This window comes from Nothobranchius furzeri, chromosome 8 (genome assembly GCF_043380555.1).
Source record: "Nothobranchius furzeri strain GRZ-AD chromosome 8, NfurGRZ-RIMD1, whole genome shotgun sequence".
Taxonomy (NCBI): domain Eukaryota; kingdom Metazoa; phylum Chordata; class Actinopteri; order Cyprinodontiformes; family Nothobranchiidae; genus Nothobranchius; species Nothobranchius furzeri.
Window position 1 is genome coordinate 60,141,597 of NC_091748.1, and position 19,795 is coordinate 60,161,391.

Consider the following 19,795-nt stretch of genomic DNA (forward strand, 5'->3'; position numbering starts at 1 on the left):
TTTTGTTCTGTTGAAAATCTGTTCTTTTTTTTCTGTGTGCATATTATGAGAAGAAATTGTGATTTGCACAGAAAAAATGGTGCAAACTGATTTCTGTATGGGGAAAATCCAGAAAAACTAAAACTAATTGTGCTTCAGTTTTAGCTGGCTCTTTAGATTTCTATCATTTTGCAGATTTTATGACTCGATGCAATATTTTTCAGGGATTTCATCATCTTCTGTGCATCATTGTTGCAAATCGGCAGATTTCACAAAATTGGTGATTTTACAATTATTTCATCAATGGAAAACCCCAAAAGTTGAAATAAATCAAAAGAAAAAAAATGCTTTTTCTTAAATCTGAATTTTATTTTTGGAAGATTTTTTTAACATAATTTGTAATACAAGTATGCATTTACACCATTTGTTCTTACACAGCAGTGTTGACACATTAACAAGGTCTCAGATGAATAAATCTAAACATTTTCAGCTCTGAGAGATTATTACGATGCTTTACTACTGCAGGTGTTTCCTCAGCGATGGCACGTCGAATGTCTGGCTCCGTGTGGATCTGGCCGTGTTTCTGCAACACAAAATGTATTTTAGACAGAAAGCACAACTGGCACAGCTCCTTGGTTTTTGTTCAGCTCTCATCTGCTTTTCATAAACACACAATTTCATTAAAAAATACAGCAAAACGGCTCACAGAAGCATTCAGTCGAGCTCAGTCAAACCACTCAGGATTACTCACGTTTTAAGCCATCGAAGTCTAAGACACTGAAGATGTGATGTTTTTCAGATACTCCTGGAACTGGACAGATGGTCTGGGGAAATGCACGGCCTCACGGTACATGGTGTACTTTTAACACAAGAGAAGAAGAAGAGGAATGGATCCTTGTGAGTAAAAAAGTTCTGAGAGCATTTAAAGATTCAACAACAGTGAGGGGGTTTAGAGTTTGAGATACCTCTGGGAATTCAACCTTCACATTGCAGCTGTCCTTTGAGGCAACAACAATGGATGCAGAAACTTCTTGTTTGTTGTTTTCCTCGTTTTCCCTGTAGAATCCATAAAGGAAAGCCATGCCAGGGATGTATCTTTCAATTCTGGAGAAAAAAAGCAAACAATTTCTAAGTAAAACTCAATAATTTGTTTGGTTCAACATCCCTCTTTTATTAATCACATTTTGTACGATGATTTCTGCCGAACATCACCTTCGGCTGATTTCCTCCATGTATTCTGGGAGCTTGGTCCATTGTGCTTTGACTTCGACCTTTGGCTTGGTAGTATTTAATTCTGCAGCAGCTAGCATTGACATGTCATAGGTCTGACACTCAGCTCCCCATCTAACGTGAGTCTGAAGCAAAAGAAAAGACAAAGAAGATGAAAACAATTAAAACTAATGACAGTGAGAAAGTATGTTTCCTCACACCAACCTTTGCCTTGACGCGAGCGTCTAAACTGGTGTCGAGGCACAGCTTCCAGTTGGTGTTGGCTCCAACTTGGGAGACAATTAGCTGGGCATTTTGAGCATTCGCCTCGGGTGTATAGTACACAGCTACATCATAACCCTCGGGCTTCTGGTTCTGACTCTCAGCAAAGACTTTGAAATTGAAGACAGCTTCAGGTGCTGCAGCCTGAGGAGTGAGAAGGAAACCAGGCTGTTATGCATCTTCACAAATGGAACAGCGATGGCGGAGAAAGAACCTTTCTGTGTTTAGCATACATCCATCCTGATGTTCTGGTCTCTCTGTGATTTTCTCTGACTTGAAGATGAATCTGAAGACATGTTCATTTTCTCCATTGCTTCCTGTAAACAAGATTTAGGAACAACCTTTAATGTACCCAAACACCAGCACAGGTGCTGTGATGATTACGTTGAACAAGTTGACAAATACCTTGGAAAGGCTCCTCAGATTCTGAAGCAGCTGGTGTGCATTCATCAGATGTGAGCTGGGACCGGCGGTTACCTCTAAGTGGATTTTGTCAACAGGTTTGACTGTCTGGACTGAGAAAATCACATCGAACAACGTTAACAAAGGGATTTTTGAGACGTATAGCGCTTAAAGAAACACCTGCAAAATTTCAGTGTTGATAGGGCCGAGTGTTTTTGCAGTACTTATCCAGAGTAGGATTATTGCAAAGTTTCTGTGTTTTGGTTTAAACTAATCTGATGTATTCAAGTCAAAACCAATAAAGCCACCAAATATTGCAAAGCCTGCGTAACTTTTTCAAATATATGTATATATATATATTTCTTTTTTCTTCTTCTTCCGGTTCTTGGAGAGTACAGATGCTTTTTTTTCTCCTCTCCCTCCTCCTCCCAAGGCTCTCTGTCCTGTGTGCATGTGCTCTGCGCTTTCTGCATTTTTTCTGGAAACTGAAAATGATTAAAAATGGATCTGGTCAGTTGGTCTCTCAACGCGATTGATAACATTTTTTCAACGATGAGAACGGGAGAAGGGGCTCCTGGATGCCCCTCTGGAACAGAGCCAGCTGGGTATGTCATGGACTCCTGGAAACAGTGGAACCTGCTCTGTCTGTCTCAACTGTCTGTAGAGGATTCTGAAGATGTCTGGATATTCGTCGTTTTGGTGCCAGGATTCCTGCTGTTTGGCCTGTGTGGTTACCTGGCACACCGGAAAATTAACGAGCTTTCGAGGAATATTGGCTTAATCCCGGAGCTCAGGGATGGAATGCATCGCGCTGTGAACTCACAAACTCATATAATTGTTGAGATGAGTCGTAAGCTTGGAACTTTGGCTAAAATTCAGGCTCTGGCACAGAAGGTGGATTCGATTGAGAGAGTTGACGGATCAGCACGGATTGGAATAGATTGATAATGCCATTATTGGACCTGGAGGGGTTGAAGACCAACAGAACTCTAAGGCAGAGAGGAAGTTATCTCTGTCTGTACCCAAAACAATTCTTATCTGAATCTGGTGCCCTTGAAGCCTGTAAGGCCGAAGTGAAAACTCCCCCTCAGAAGAAATGTGGAATGCTGCCATTGCTATGGAAACCCTTTCTCCCTATCCCAGCCTGGGCGGGACTGTGACCAGTGAAGGCCGTGGAACCGTATCTATGAGTCACTGTGCTCTCTAACCCATTATCTCCCTCCCCTGTCCAAACGGAGGTGGTGAGCACTGCTCTTGCGGCTGCACACCCTGAAGTGAGGAGAGTCCCAACCCTAACTCCCCACCTAGTGGGCACTTATGTTGTCTTTTTTTCCCTCCCTCCCGACTCTATCCTCATATAAACCCTCTTGATCTATAACGGTAGTGCGACTCGTGTTGCGAATGACCACAGTCACCAGTTCTTGTCATGTGTCTATGTATGTATGTACGTACGTCTGATCTCAGAATTGTATGTATGTATATATATATATATATATATATATATATATATATATATGTATATATATATAAAAAATATATATATATATATTTATTTATTTATTTATTTATTTATTTATTATTATTAAAACAGTTTTTTGTAAAATGTAAACTTGGTTTCAGTGGCTCCTATTTCTTTGTTGCCTTTCCAACAAAGATCTGCATACACCAAGAAGAATATTTTCATGAAAACGGAAAACGTATAATGCAAAATTCCCTTTTTTTATCATTTTCTGCAGGTGGTTCTTTGCTGCTGCCATAAACACTCCAAACATGAACCAACCCATCCATCTGTTTTCTTAGTGTTTGGTTTTAGGAATGATTCATCTAAATCAAGCTTTTTCAAAAGGTCCCCATTTGTGATGTCACAAACGAGGTTAGTAGGATAGGAGAGAGAACTCTGCTGGAGCAACAGCAGTTCCACTTTGAGCCTCACCTGGATATTCGAGCTTCTTAGCTTATAGCAGCCTGAGTGGGGAGGGGTGGGCATAACCAGCTCCAGCTTGCTAATTTAAAGTGACAGAGCCCTGAAATGGCTCATTTTGGAAGGTACTGAACATTTTCAAGATTTTAACTGCTAAAATCTCTGTATGTGATTTTGTACCAAACACTTAATACACATGTCTCGTATTGACCATCGTACTATTATAACTTAGGAAAAAGGTTTATATGTCCCCCCTTAGGTCCCTGACAAAAGCTGTTTAAGAAATAATGTGCACCATTAAATTAGATGTTAAAAGGACAATTTCAAATGGATATGTTTTCAATTTCTTCTGCTAATTATTTGTCCACTGCTTCTTGAAACAGCATGAAGGTGTTTGTAAATGTTACGGTAAATATCATGTCTGTTGCTGTAAAACGAGTTAACAAAATATACTTTAATTTCTATAGTTTTGAGCTCATTTTGGTTTAATTTACTACACTGGAAACACAGAATCACTTACAGTTGCTGAATATGTATATTCCTAATCAGATCTGTGGCTTTGCCTTTGCAATATTCACACAAACACACCTGGAACGACTTTAACCGCCATGTCAGTGTATCCCAGGAAGTAGTACAGGGGGTATTCGTCATGGTAATACTCCCTCTTCAGCTCATACTCTGCACACACACCCACTCCGTAGGAATTACTCTCTGCACACAGCTTAGAGGACGGATGCCAGATGTTGGAAGTCCTGCTCTGTTGGAGCGCGAAAGAGCACTAAGATGTTAACCTGTTTTCAGTCAGTTGAGTAAAGAGTAGAATTAACTTTTAATTTACTTCAGTGGGGTCAGAGGTCAGCATTATTGGTGTTGCTTTGGCCAAATCTGGCTCTTCAATGTTCCTGGAGACTGCATTCACATCAGACCTGCGTATGAAAAAATGACAGATTTGTTTCTTGTTTAATGCTGGTTGCATCTGACATCATGTAACGTAGAATTAGTGGCACTACCTCATTGAAAACAGTTCAATCTCTCCCTTGCAAGTGGGGAAGTCGAGCTCAAATCTCTTTTCTGCAACATTGATATTGGCTGTAAACTTCCATGGAACAGCAGTGGAAACTTTGCTCTTGAACTCAGAGCCACACTGGAACAGATCCGTGTTGATTCCATAGAAAACCCAGAAGTCCTTTGTGTTTCTATAAAGGAAAATTCAGTGCAGGTCAAAACTGAAAGACTTGAGGGCCAAAATACAGGTGTATAACAAAGTTTAAAGAACGAACAAAAAGCAGGAGTGTGTGACATCTGCTTTGAAGCTTTGTGGTTGTTTTAAACCTCACTGGAAATACTTGGTATGTTTCACCTTTATACTCTAATAAAAAAAGATATATGTCCTTTGATTTGGTGAATAGGTAAAATAATCCAATAATATTTTTTTCAGTAACAGCTGGTAAATTATAAAGGTGAACTAGGCAATTTTGAACTAGGCAATTTTGGCTTGCTTTTAGCTTTAGTGTTTGTTTGTAGTGTGCGTTCGTCCCCAATGTATCCCCAGCTTTTTTTTTTGTGTCTACAGGAGTAATTCCTCACTAAATTGAACAAATCAGCTGTGTTCATGATCTAAAACATGCAGAAAACATGCTGGAAGCAGACTGCAGCGCCAGGTATGTCGGCTCAATTCTTTCCAAGTCCCAATAGAGCAGCCAGCCAGTCTGAAGTTGCAAGTGGAGTTTTCTGGCCACAGGGGGCGACAGGGGCTTGGTGGCCTTTCAATAACCCCGTAAAGGATAATTTTAGCACGTACTGGCTCAAGAACACGGTTAAAAAATATGAAAAAGTTGCAAAGTATCCCTTTGAATTAATCCATAATAAGTCAATAGAATGACTTGATGTGAATATCTGTTTATTTAACAGTAAGATTTCTGAAAGTCTGGGTTTGTTCAATAAAGTTTGTCATCAAATAAAGACAAAACATGTCTGCAGTTCTCAGAAATAGAGATGTCAATGCTCAATGGGCTGGAAAATGTTACAAAGCAGTCTCTGAAGGAATGAACAGCTGGAGTGTTCGGCTTTGTGAGAAGAAAAGAAAAGTGTGACGACTCAAAGCCTCTGTTAGCCTCTCAGAGAGAAGTGGACCGATGACAAACATCAAAACAACGAAAAGTCCTCTGAAAGTTTTGATCAAATATTAAACAATCATGAGCTTTTTTAAAGTTCATCATGTTAGAAACGACTAAATATAATTAGTTGTTGGTGTGCATTTTTTTCTTTTTTTAAAAGAAAATGAGAACAATTACCCAGCAAAAGCTTCTGTTTCCAGTGAAATCTCAGAACTGAGGAGCTGTGCAAGCTGTTCGGTTGGTTGTGGGCTTATGGTGGCTTTGGCTAGAAAACAAACATAAAAACATCGGTTTAGCTGAAAACCCCCACATAAAGTCTAATCAAAAATATGTTTTTTTGTAGTGTCTGGATTCCTCACCTTTAACTGCTACAGCAGTAAGAGCATTGTAATATTTGCTAATCTCCACAGGCAGACCCAGAGACGTGGCTTGGGCGTGACGAGCCTCAAGGATCAAGAACGACCGTGTGAAGTGCCAAGAAGCTCCTCCCAGCAAGTTCTCCATCACAGCCCACAGAAGACTTGATCTCCCTGCAGCAGGACTCAGTGCCTGCAACAATCAACATGGTTTAGTGCAGAAGTTTTTAACAATGCTGAAGAACCAGCCTGTTGTGGTTTTGTTTCTAACCGTGATGATGTTGCGGATGGTCTCCTTGGTGATGTCAGCGTAGAACCACTCCTGACCGGTGGCCCGAGAATACGCTGAAACAACCGGCTCATCGTCTTGCATTTTCTCCCAGTTTTGAAGCTGGGAATGAGGCAAAGTGTCGGTCACCTAGAAAATTATTCTTTCTAGTAAAATGTGAGGTTTCTCACATACCACTCTGAAAACAGCCTTAAGGTCGTCAAAGCTGAAGTCTCCTTTAAATCCGGGAATGCTTGTTCCAAACAGATCCTTAAGTCCGTCAACACGGATTCCCAACTTCATGGAAACAAAAAGAGAATATCGTTTTTGATTGGGCCATGTTATTTACACACATCATTGGCAATTAACAAATGGCTTTACCTCCATCAGTTGGATGATTCTACCGATGATGTGGAACTTTCCCTTTGCCATGATCTCAGTGGGAAGTATGTGGTTTGCACTTTTCAGCATGAAGAACTCAGATGCTGCACCAACTAGGAATTTATCTGTGTGGAATAACATTAGTATGACCAACTTTTCAAATGGATCGTGCTTTTAAAAGCAAAGCAGTCCCAGCTGTGGTTTAACCTACCACTGAACCAGTCTGCGTGCCTCGCTTTGCTGTAGTTATAGCTGAAACGAGCAAACCTAGGAGCGAGGATTTTCATAGCTACACTGGAAGCAGTTGAGCTAATGGATCAAACAAATGCAGATTATATTTAGCTTAGGATTCATCCTCAAATCCAGCTTTCCGTCACTGTTCTACTTACAGGAAGTGATTGTCTGGAGTCCAGGATCTGGCAAGGCCTTGGAGGTAAGAGTATGCAAAGCTACCAACATGAAGGTCTTCTTCATCCAGCAGATGCATTGTCACCGTGGAGACGACAGCCATCGAAGGCTTGGTGTCAAAAAGGATCATGAAGGCCAACATGCGGATCTCTGCTGAAAGTTTATTTTGCAGGAGCAGGCTCATGGTGATGTCTTGGACCTGAAAGTAAAAAACGCTCCAAAAATTAAGCCCTGAAACAAAATAGAGTAACTGATTCATTGTGTTATTATTTAAAGGGAAATGGGGACATTTAGCATAGAGTCATAAAAACACAGAATCTTAAACTTAAAAGGTATTTTATCTCCATAAGTAAGGTAGCGTGTCTTGTGTCTTACAGTGTGAGGGTCTCTGACTGCAATCAGTCTCATTGCCTGTACCGCTGCACTCTCAACATGAAGAGGCAGATCCACAGGGGTGGCAGCAACTCCAGGAAGGAAACGTATGATTGTCTTAATGCTCCCAGGATGACCCGCGTTCCCCAGGGCTTTCAGAGCGAGGACCATTTCGTCCTTTTCACCTCTCCTCAGAGCATCAGTGGCCATGTCCAGCAGTGGCTACAGCCAACAGAAAAACACATGTTTGGCCTGCTTTTGGATTATGCATCACATTGTAATGTTTGATACTGAACAGTTTTAGGCCTTGAAGAACAAATTAATAAATGAATGGTAGCAGTTTCTCTTTATCATTGGAAAATTATTTTACAGCATTTATAAAAGATGAAATTGATATTTCTTTGTGGATTGACAACCTGAACAGCGGTCACTGGACATGGTGTGTAATATGCACAGTGCTTGTAGACCAGAGAGCCATAGGAGAGAACCACAGTGTGCCACAGATAGGTGTTGGATTTGCTGAATGGCATTTTCAGGAAGGCCTGCACACAAAAACCAGAAACAAGTTGACTACAGCCTTTAGGTTGTGCTCCATTTTAACGACTAACTCACTTTGGCCTTCTCCACCAGCTCTGGAGTCGCCTGCAGATGCTCAATAGTCATCAAAAAGGTTTGCCAGGCTTCAGTTGGAGACAGATCTCTTGCCTGGAACCGGCTTTCCAGGAATCTCAGGACTTTGGCATCACCAATTTCAAAAGTCAGGTCCAGAAACCAGCGCCTAAGAAGTGAAAAAAGGGTGTGTGAGACAGTCCTCTACGTAGTAAATGTTTTTCCAAAAGAAAAAAAAAAAGACCCATTTAATTGCTGTTTTAAATGTAGACTCAAAAACAGGCTGATTTCTGGTCGACGCTTCTGATCAAAGCATCCATGGTACTGACCTAGAATAAATCCTAAAGGAATTAAATGGGATGGATTATTTTAATAAACTAATCAGTAAAAGTAGATCAGTACAGGACTTTGGAGCTGGCCTTGGGCCTCTGTGATACTCATCATCTAATAAAAGCTTGGTGAAAGGTTATCTCTTAAAATAATTTACTGTGAAGCTTTAGTAAAACTCAAACCAGGTACTCAGTTCATCTGGACTTACAAAGGGAGTATTTTATCAAAGCATTACATTTCTATATTATTGAGCGCAAACGTAGCTCAGAAACCTGAAACTTCTATTTGTATAATCTTTAACTATAATTTAAAATGCTACATTAACTGTTTTCTGAAAAAAAAACTGCCTTTGCTACATTGGATCTACTGGCTGATCATTAATTCCAATTAGATCCAAATCACCATCTAATTTGCAGATGCCTACATACATATGCAAAGTAACATTACCTCAGCAGTCCACTCCCCGATTCTTTAGCATAATATTTTCTGTGTCTTATGTCAGCTTGCCATTAACATCACCATTCTTTGGAGATGTTTATCTTAGTAGCAAAAATAATAAACTTTGAATAGTTTTCCTGCTAACATGTAACAGGACAACTTTAAAGCTGGGCCACATAGTTAAATGTTTCTGTTATTATTTTAAAATGCTTAAACTTGACTATCTAACCATGTTCTATGATAAAGGCCATCTTTCATCCTTTATATTCCCTTGAGTCCCTTCCATGGCCTCTACAGCAAAACAAGTAATTCAGAAGAACCAAGAATATTGACCAACAGAATGTGCCCCGGTCCCTAGCGTGCACAATGGGGTGATGCTGGAAGTCTCAACAGAGCAATCAAAAATATCACTGAACTTACAGATTCTGCTACTGCCTTCTACTTAAAAAAAAAAAAAAAAAAAAAGATCCCTAAGGTTCCTTTAGCAAAACGCGCGGTAAGACGTTTACGGCAGTCGAGTAGAACTTACATAGGAGAGGCTTTCAAAAGCTGGAGGGAGCTTTGTGAACTATAATGGCTCCAAACTGATGAAGAGAACATTTCTTCCGGAAAGCTACATGCTAAAACATTTATTGCATTTTAGAGAATTGTAACCCAAATAAAAAAAAAATTGTGTTTATAATTATTTTATGCTCTATTAGCCATGGGCTAATATGGTGCTAGCTTGATTGCTAACCTGACCTTATCTTTTGCTCAGTGGTGATTAGTGAAGCGTTCAACCTTATGCTGCATAGTCCAACTTTACATTACATAGTTTAACCTTATGCTACATTGTTTAATTTTACACTACCTTATGCTACAACATTCAACTTTACACTATATTGTTTAACCTAACGCTACATCGTTTAACCTCATGCAACATAGTTTAACCTTATGCTACAACATTCAACTTTACAATACATTGTTTAACCTTATGCTACATAGTTTAATTTTACACTACATAGTTTAACCTTACGCTACACTGTTTAACCTTATGCAACATAGTTTAACCTTACGCTACAACGTTCAACTTTACACTACATTGTTAAACCTTATGCTACATAATTTAATTTTACACTACATTGTTCAACCTTATGCTACATTTTTTAATTTTGCACTACATAGTTTAACCTTACTCTACATTGGTCACCTTTATGCTACATCTTTTAACCGTACGCTACATAGTTTAACCTTACGCTACAATGTTCAACTTTACGCTACATTTCTTTACACTATGCTACATAGTTTAATATTACACTACATCGTTCAACTTTACGCTACATTGTTCAATTTTACTCCACATACTTTAACCGTATGCTACACTGTTTAATTTTACTCTACATAGTTTCACCTTATGCTACATTGTTCACCTTTACGCAACATCTTTTAACCGTACGCTACTTTGTATAAACTTTTTGATTTTAAAGAAACTCCTGAAGACCCTGCTCTTCAGAGAGCATCTTCTAAACTAGCCCTTTCCCTGCACCCGTCCCCCTCTCTACTGTCCACTCCTTGTTCCCTCCTCTCCATGATTCATCATGCTGCCTCACTGCCACCTTCGACTGACTGGAAATTGTTTGTTGTTGTTGTTGTTATTGTTGTTGTTAGCCTCAAGGGCAACATGCCAATTATCACTTGTAAGTCGCTTTGGACAAAAGCGTCTGCTAAATACATAAACATAAACATGAACTTACTCTACAACGTTCAACTTTACACCACATTGTTTAAGCTGATACTACATTGTTCAACTTTACGCTACATCATTTAACCATATGCTACATCGTTCAACCTGACGCTGCATCATTTAAATAAAAAAAAATCACCTCCTCTTCTCCTAGATGACATCACGCTATGGACCACAGCTTTACTACTGAACGTCAACAAATAACTATGTTCTTCTTAGTGGTTCTTGTTCGCACCTGTACTCTGGGTTTTGTGAGAACTGCTTCCACATGAGCTCCAGTTCTTCATAAGGTATCACCTTCATCAACTGGTACACCTTCATAATATCCTCCGTGGTTGTATCAGCAATGCTGTAAAGATTGTCATCAGCCAGATGCTTGATAAGTTCCACAGCCTGTGGAAGGACACATACACAATGTCTGGATTTGCTCTGATAAAAAGGCATTTAATGTGTTGTTTTGCAGTTTACTTCAAAGTGATTAGTTGTTACCACCTTAGGCATGGGGTTGTCCAGGTTCTGCATCATGATGGGAAAATGAACGTCAACATCGGTAAACTTGTAAACAATGTTGCCTTTGCTTTCCATGGGTCCAGATGTGATGGTTCCAACCGTGTTGCTCACACCAAGCAGCTCCAGCTCCTTCCTGCAGGAGATTTTATTTATGCCACCCATAGTGGAATGCACAGACTAAATGTGCATGTGTTTCCCTGAACTTACATGGCTTGCATCTCAAATGTGCCACCCTTCACGTTGAAGGGGCTGAAGAACTGCCGTTCCAGGCCGTGGGCTTTGGTAATGAGACCCCCCTCTGCTGTGGGCTTGACTGTGTAAACATACCTCATGGTGGAAACCACAGACTCCCCTCTCTACATGAGAACATGCAGAAGCAAAGCTGACATTGATCCGTTTCATTTACAATCACTAACTGAGCTACATCTGGGAAAGATAAAGAGATTAAAACCTCTTTGGATAACTTGTCCTCCACAGCAGTGACCATTCCCTTGTGAATTGCTGCTTTCTCTTTGCAGTTGGTGACATCCACAACCTGAGTGATGTTCCACACCTTTGTGTCCTCGTCTTCTTCAATGGCGTAGTTGCTCTGACACTTGCCATGAATTCCATACTGCAAAACAAAGTGAAAACCTCTTATTATCTAAACTTTTACCGATGATGCGTGTTATTATTTGTGGCGATGGATTACCTCCTCCAGCTCATAGATGCTCTGTGTGGTCTTTACAGTCACTTGGAAGAAATTGAGTATTCCTCTCACGATGTTGATGACAGTGGTGGAGGTGTCAGCCGAGGCGTGGATGTCACCGATGTGTCCGCTGGTGTACTCGAACATGAAAGGTTTGGCGAGCTCAGCAGCAATTCTCTTTGTGAGTTTTGGGGAAGCATTGTAGTCGTTTTTCCCCCGGAAGCCATTGTACTCGGCAAACTCTAGATCTGAGATCTTTGAAACAGCAGCAACAATGAAAACATGTCGGGTTTGTGCAACTGGGATGAAGTTTTGGTAGAATCTTCTCAAATGAGCAAAAATGATTAATGACCTGCATTTGAAAAGCGCCTTTCAGAGTGAGAGGACTCCAAAAAGCTTTACAAAAAAATCCCCACACAAACTGCTAGAAATCTTTTTAAAATCTGATATGAAGATAGTGTACTATATAAAAGTGTATATAAATATATATGTTGCAAAGGAAAAACTAGATCTATAATATTTATTATTTTTCTTGGTATGGTCATTGTATGACCTTCCTCAGGATCCACTGATTTCCCTCTTTCCTATCCTCTCTCTCTCTTTCTTAACATTTTTTATCACAGTTGTCTATTTTTGCTCATTTTAAATATATTTTTAAACATTTTCTAAATGCTTTTTTATATTTTTACATTTTTTGTTTTTGTGAAGCGCCTCGTGATTTTTATCTTGAGAGGCGCTATAGAAATGATATTTTCTTCTTCTTCTTCTTCAAGATCAATCATCTTTGAGTTACACCATTTCTATTGATCTCACCTGAAGCAGGAACGTCTGATTGGACACGCCGCTGATTTTGGCCTTGCACCTTATTTTCACGCCAGACTCGGCCAAGTTTGGCTCGTTCAGTCCGAAGCTCACTTCTCCTTCATATTTGTAGTCATAGGTTTTCTTTGGATTCAGGGTCAGATCTAAGAGAAGTTTCCAATGTAAAAAAATACAAATAAAAATTATATATATATATAAATTTTTTTTAATGCTTTAAAAAAATGGGAAAAATTGTTACATTTCAAGAAAAAAAGAAACTTACCATAGTGTAAATTTTGACATGCTAAAAGATTAGACACAGAAAACATTCAAAGATGTGATTTCATTTAGTTTATGCACATTGTGAATAATTGAAAAAACACATTTCAGCAAGATGACAAAAGATGCACATGCACAAATGAAAGGTGTTTATTTGATAAAATTTTTTTTTTGTATATTTTGAAACATTTAAATATTTCTTGCTTACTTTTTAATCTTACCAACTATCTATTCATTATTTTTACACTCTTTTTAAATCCTGCAATGAATTAAATTGCTAACTGTCTTTTAAATTCAAGATTTATATAAAATGGCATAAATACAAAGCATAACATGTCTGAGCTGATCTCAAAGATGGAATTCTGTGAATCAAATCATATGAGACTCACCGGCCAGAGCCACAAGGCAGCACAGAAGGACGCCCCGCATGGTGAAAGAGGAGTGGAGATGTCTTCATGTTTGTCCTTTATATAAGTGCAGGATTTCATCCTCTCACATTTTGGATTGATAGATGATCAGACATCTGTTCTAGACAAATGACTCTAATTAAACAAACGTTTGGACTTTGAGGGTAAGTCGTGTTGACCTGTGATTTTGTCAGAGTGACACGATCAACAGGTGAAAGATCACTCGTCTACTGTTGGCTGTGGTCCCTCTCTGTGTGACAATTTGTCATTTTAAAACTTTATTTAATCAATATACTTCAGAAGAGACAAGAAATGCAACAGAAACATAGAAATGTGACAAAACACAGAAATTGTTTTTGAGGTGAGAATTACAGCAGGCCTTTTAAAACAAAAATTGTCTCAAACAAGGAAAAAACGTGTTTAAAAAATCAGGAACTATTGAAGAAAATAAAAACGACAAATGTTCATCAAACTGCATGACTTTTATTACACAGGAAATATTACATTTGACCAGATTTTTGTAATAAAAAAGAAATGATTTAGTGTTTGCTATCCAGATACTGTTATTTTCAACAGTAATGTCAAATGTAAAAAAAAGTTTGTTAGATGCAAACATAAAACTTTATCATTTCCCTGCTTCATTTAAATGTAATTTCTCTGCTTCATTTAAATGTAATTTCTAATCAGTCTAAATGAAGTAAACATGTTTATCTCTGTGAAACGAGGGAGTGAGCCCAGAGGGAACAAAATCCAGTCCCTCAGTGAAACCAGCCATGTGGAGAAAAGGAAGACGAGATGTTGTCTGGGAGTTCTTAGTCCAAAGCATTGGTCTGGCTGTCCCCTGACATCTAAAACACACTCCCCCTGGATACAGTAAATAAGTCTGTAAGAAAAACTGCCTCAGGTTAAAAAGCCTCACAATGATTCACATTAAAAAAAATAAAACATTCTGATTGGCAACCTGAAGCAACACAGTATGTTTTAATATTATTGTATTTAAAAATCACTCTTATGTGTCACTGTACACACACACACACACACACACACACACACACACACACACACACACACACACGCACACGCGCACGTGCGCACACACACACGCACACACACACACACACACACACACACACACACACACACACACACACACACACACACACACACACACACACACACACACACACGTCTTGTCTCAATTTCTTTTTAATCCTTTCGTTCTTAGACAGCATAAACTGTTTCTGGATGCCTTTTGATATTTCCCCAGCAGAGGGCAGTGATGTCTTAGAGTTTTCCTTGCTATTCTGTGACAGAATAAAAATGTGTTGAATTTTTTGGGAACTCACGAGAGAGTGCAAGATGTTTGGTTCTGGTGAAGGTGTTTACTCTCAGTAGTAGCTGGTAAAGATCCATGGGTGAAAGTAAAAGGGGATGAACAATTATACAGTATGAAAGAAATCCTCCTCTCAGTGCTCCACATCTTTATTTGAAATTCATTTTGGGTGCATGCATAAGCATATTATATTGCTTGGCAAACCCCACACTTTGCTTTCTGTGGGACCTTGTTGAAGCCAAATGTGCAGTTCCAGTCACCACCATCTTGGCCGTGTCACACATCTCGTCACGTCCAAACATTCCAAAAATGGGAAAAGGAGGTGAGAATAGGGCTGTGAGGGTGGGACCAAATGATTGACACCCATAAACTTAAAACCAACGTAGCTATGAGCTAACTGAGCTAACCCTTGAAGTTAACACAGAGCTTGGAGCTAACCATTGACTGTTAAAATATAAGCACAGCCTCAGACCAATGCGATTGAAGCCAGGCGCCTGGGCCGCATACGTGAGCTCCCGCTCCGCTCAGCTGCATTGGTAATTCAAAGATACTTTATTAATCCCAGAGGGAAATTAGAGTTTCAGTACACACAATTCTGAGATCAGACATACATAGGCATAGACACATGACAAGACTTGGTGACTGTGGTCATTCGCAACCCGAGTCGCGCTACCTTAATAGAGATCAGGGTTTATATATGAGGACTGAGTCAGGTGGAGGAAAAAAAGGCACTTCAGAGTTAGCCTCCACAGGGAGGGAAGCTTTGCTATGCAAAACACACCTCAGACAGAAATGCAACAGACTTCAGACATTACACAACATAAGTGTCCACTAGGTGGGGAGGTAGAGTTGGGAACTCTCCACACGTCAGTGCATGCAGCCGCAATGAGCAGCGCTCGTCACCTCCGTTTGGACAGGGGAAGGAGGTATTTGGGTTAGAGAGCACAGTGACTCCTGGAAACGATTCAACGGCCTTCACCGGTCGCAGTCCCGCCCAGGCTGGGATAGGGAGACAGAGTTACCATGGCGACGGCAGCATTCCACATTTCTTTTTAGGGGGAGTAATCTCTTCAGCCTCACAGGCTCAAGGGCACCAGATTCAGATAAGAACTTGTTTTGGGGCCAGACAGAGATAATTTCCTCTCTGTCTTAAAGTTCTGTTGATCTCCAACCCCTCTGAATCCAATAATGGCGTAGATTTATCTATCGCAATAAGAGATCAGCTAGAAATTAGCTACAAGCTAATCCGAAGCTACATGGACCTTTGAGACAATAGAGTTAGCTACGAACTTCCTTAGCAAACCCAGAGCTAACCCAAAGCCAACAGAGGTTTTGGGTATGTTTAGCAAGAAAAATGTGGTTGAGTGACTCAAAAAGGAAGCAGCATCTAGCAGCTGTCTGCATCCTGCATCTAGCAGATGTTCTTCCATTTTGATGTGCATGGAAAACCTTATCAGGGAGGTGTCCAGGAGGCATCCTAACTAGATGCCCGAGCCACATCAACTGGCTCTTCTGGATGGGGAGGAGCAGCAGGTCTACTCCGAGCCCCTCCCTGAGGTTACAGGCTGGCTGCTAACTTTTTGAAACTCAACAATAGTAAGACTATCACGATCATCTTCAACCCAAAACATCCCTCTCACCCACTGAGTATTCCTTCACTTAATTATTTATCCATCAAAATGTGTGTTAGAGGCCTGGGGTTAAACTAGATTCTGACTTGACAATGTCACCTCAAATTATTGCTGCCATGAGATCATGCTTGAACCATCTCCGCCGCATAACATGACTGAGACCCATTCTAATTCGACCCCACCTAGAGTCAATCATCCATGCTTTCATTACATCACACTTGGACTATGCTAACTCCATCCTGACTGTGGCAAATGCCTCCTGCCTCAACCGACTGCAAAAATTCCAAAATGCAGCTTCTAGGTTAGGACTCTGATTCCTCACTGGAAGACATGTTGGTGGGTTTGAGGAGGTTTTCGAAGTACTCCACTCACCGATCCATGATGTCCTGAGTAGAGGTCAACAGCACACCATCCCCACTATAAAGAGTGGTGGTAGCGCACTGCTTTCCCCTTCTGAGGCGCCAGATGGTGGACCAGAATCTCCTTAAAGCTGTACCGAAGTCCGTGCTCCATGGTTCGACCGAAGTCCTCCCTTGCCCAGGTTTTTGCCTCTGTGACAGCCCAGGCCGCATTCCACTTGGCCTGCCGGTACCCATCAGCAGCCTCTGGAGTCCCACAGGCCAATAAGACCTGATAGGACTCTTTCTTCAGTTTGACCGCATCCCTAACTGTCAGTGTCCACCAGCGGGTTTGGGGATTGCCTACGTGACAGGCACTGATGGCCCTGCGACCACAGCTCTGGTCGACTACCTCGTCAATGGATGCACGGAACATGGCCCACTTGGACTCAGTGCCCTCTGCCTCACCCGGGACATTTTGGAAGTTCTGTCGGAGGTGGAAATTGAGACTGCACCAGATGTTCCCAGCAGACCCTCACAATATGTTTGGGCCTGCCAGGTCTAACTGGCATTCTCCACACCATAACAGCCAACTCACCACCAGGTAGTGGTCAGCTGACAGCTCCGCCCCTCTCTTTGCCCGAGCATCCAAGACATGCGGCCACAGATCAGACGAGATGACAGAAAAGTCAATAATTGAGCTGCGGCCTAAGGTATCCTGGCGCCAAGAGCACATAAGGACACCTTAATGACTGAACATGGTGTTCATTATGGACAATCCATGACGATCACAGAAGTCCAATAACAAAACACCAGTCAAATTCAGATCAGAGGGGCCATTCCTCCCAACCACACCTCTCCAGTTCTCATTGTCATTGACCACGTGAGAGTTAAAGTCCCTCTGCTGAATGAAGGAGTCACCGGAAGGAGCGCTCTCCAGCACCTCCTCCAAGGACTCCAATGGGTAGTTTGAACTGTAGTTTGGTGCATAAGCACAGACAACATTCAGGGCCTGTCCCACCACATGTAGGCGGAGGGAGGCTACCCTCTCGTTCACTGGGGTAAACCCCAACATACAGGCACCAAGAAAAGGGGCAACTAGTATGTCCACTCCTGCTTGGCACCTCTCCGTTGGGGCAACTCATGAGTGGTAGAGTGTCCAGCCCCTCTCAAGGAAATTGGTTCCAGAGCCAGAGCCATGCGTCAAGGTGAGTCCGACTATATTTAGTCGGAAACTCTCAATTTCGTACAACTCGGGCTCCTTCCCCACGAGAGAGGCAAGGCAAGCCAGCTTTATTTATAGAGCAAATTTCAAACTGAGAGGGAATTCAATGTGCTTTACAATTATCAGGACATGATATGAAAGCAACATAAAAACACAAATTAAAATACACAAATGGAATTACAGTTTATAGCTAAAATAGAGAGGTGACTTCCCATGTGTCGAAAGCCAGCTTCTGTAGCCGAGGATCAGACCGCCAAGGTCCCCGCTGTTATGATTATTAGCCAACGAATAATTTGTAAGCTTTACTTACCTTTTTGGATTCATCAATAAATTCGTAAATATGGAAATATTTACCGATTTATTACGTAATTAAGAAATCCTTGGATGTCCTCGGCGCACCACCCCTTTAACAGGGGAACAATGAATCCACACCTCTTATCAATTTTGTCTAAACGTTCCGTGAAATCTTTAACGAGCTGCAGTTAATTTTGTATCAACACAAACAAACCCACTTGAGACAAATGCTTAATTGGCAATAACATTTATTAACTAATATACCCACTTCAGCTCCTCCCAAAGTGTTAAGCCAATCAACATCAACCAACTTATTTTATCAAATGAATAACAAGTGGTTAACAATGAGATGATAATGTGAAATGACAATCTGAGGTGATGTAACTCAAGATGGAGGTAGTTTTGAAACAAAATGGCTGGTCCCTTTGTCTGAGGGAGCAAGGACCTGACCGTGTATGTGGGATGTGTGTGTCTTCCCAAACACGGAAAACCAGAATGTGTGTGTGTGTGTGTGTGTGTGTGTGTGTGTGTGTGTGTGTGTGTGTGTGTGTGTGTGTGTGTGTGTGTGCGTGCGTGTGTGTGCGTGGGCAACTTTCACTTTAAACTTCCAAAGCAGTTCAATCACAGTAAAACTTAACTTTCAACAGTGATGTGGTAAGTTTCCATGCACAGTAACTTAAACAACTTCAAAACCGCTTCACAAAGATCAATAAACAAAACAAAAGATCAATCATAAATGAAATATCTAATAGTTTCTCAGCCTGGCCACAGCATAAAACTTAAGATATTCGACAATGACAAAAACAAAACGGCTTACTCTTAAGGTGATCCGATGGCGTGTTTTGGTACGGAAGAGAAAAAACGTCTTTTAATTTTGAAGCAATCACACGGTTGATCGCTTCTTCTGAACTTATTAGAGAAGCGGAAGAGAGAGAGAGAGAGAGAAAAAACTTTGAACGAACGAACAGCGAGGCGTCCCTCAGTGTTCAATAAGCGTTCTCCGTTGCTTCCAGTAGCTCGGTGTTCCGTCCACTTCAGCAGCTAGGCCTCGTGCACATGCTGTCCGGAGCGGTAGCAGAACGGGTTCCTCTTCACGCCAGTTGAAACTGGGACAAAAGAGGAATAAGTTTCGTTCTTCGCTGGGATTTATAGCTTTTAGCGGGCAGGAACTTGTTTAGGTTCCGGGGTTTGGCGTCACTTCGGTGACGTCATCACGTTGCTTCCGGCTGCAGGGAATAATTGGAAATGAAGTTGTTGCTGGCGCTGATTTTTAATATGCCTTTTTATTCACGCTCCAGGGCGTTTTTGGCACAGTCTTTTGGAGAAATTACTGCCTAGTAATTTCCTCATGAGGGCAGACCCTCAACACCGCCTTCAGCTACCACCCATCACACATTGCACCCAACCCCTTTGGCCCCTCCCACAAGTGGTGAGCCCATAGGAAGGGGGACCCACATTTCTTCTTTGGGCTGTGCCCGGCTGGACTCCATGGAT

At 41.1% G+C, this 19,795-nt stretch overlaps 1 protein-coding gene across 1 annotated transcript; it reads right to left on the reverse strand.

Moving 5' to 3' along the window:
- Positions 1 to 324: 324 nt before the first annotated feature.
- Positions 325 to 13,709, reverse strand: vtg3 (vitellogenin 3, phosvitinless). The gene is made up of 28 exons (XM_015970611.3): positions 13,463 to 13,709; positions 13,078 to 13,098; positions 12,807 to 12,958; positions 11,997 to 12,248; positions 11,757 to 11,918; positions 11,513 to 11,661; positions 11,288 to 11,438; positions 11,031 to 11,188; positions 8,308 to 8,473; positions 8,112 to 8,237; positions 7,699 to 7,917; positions 7,305 to 7,522; positions 7,127 to 7,224; positions 6,916 to 7,040; positions 6,730 to 6,831; positions 6,538 to 6,657; positions 6,270 to 6,459; positions 6,088 to 6,175; positions 4,804 to 4,989; positions 4,632 to 4,719; positions 4,382 to 4,550; positions 1,876 to 1,985; positions 1,704 to 1,787; positions 1,414 to 1,614; positions 1,192 to 1,334; positions 945 to 1,083; positions 731 to 838; positions 325 to 562 (listed from the first exon to the last, which is right to left on the reverse strand). The coding sequence occupies exons 1-27, from the start codon at positions 13,500 to 13,502 to the stop codon at positions 749 to 751; spliced, it is 3,747 nt and encodes a 1,248-aa protein (XP_015826097.3). The 5' UTR covers positions 13,503 to 13,709; the 3' UTR covers positions 325 to 562; positions 731 to 748.
- Positions 13,710 to 19,795: the final 6,086 nt, after the last annotated feature.

Excerpts from the sequence above, each read along its gene's own strand:
- vtg3 (XM_015970611.3), bottom strand. The coding sequence starts at position 13,502 with ATGCGGGGCGTCCTTCTGTGCTGCCTTGTGGCTCTGGCCG. Across the intron at positions 6,832-6,915 it reads GAATCATCCAACTGATGGAG|TTGGGAATCCGTGTTGACGG; the intron begins GTAAAGCCATTT and ends GTTTCCATGAAG. Across the intron at positions 4,551-4,631 it reads TGACCTCTGACCCCACTGAA|AGCAGGACTTCCAACATCTG; the intron begins GTAAATTAAAAG and ends GCGCTCCAACAG.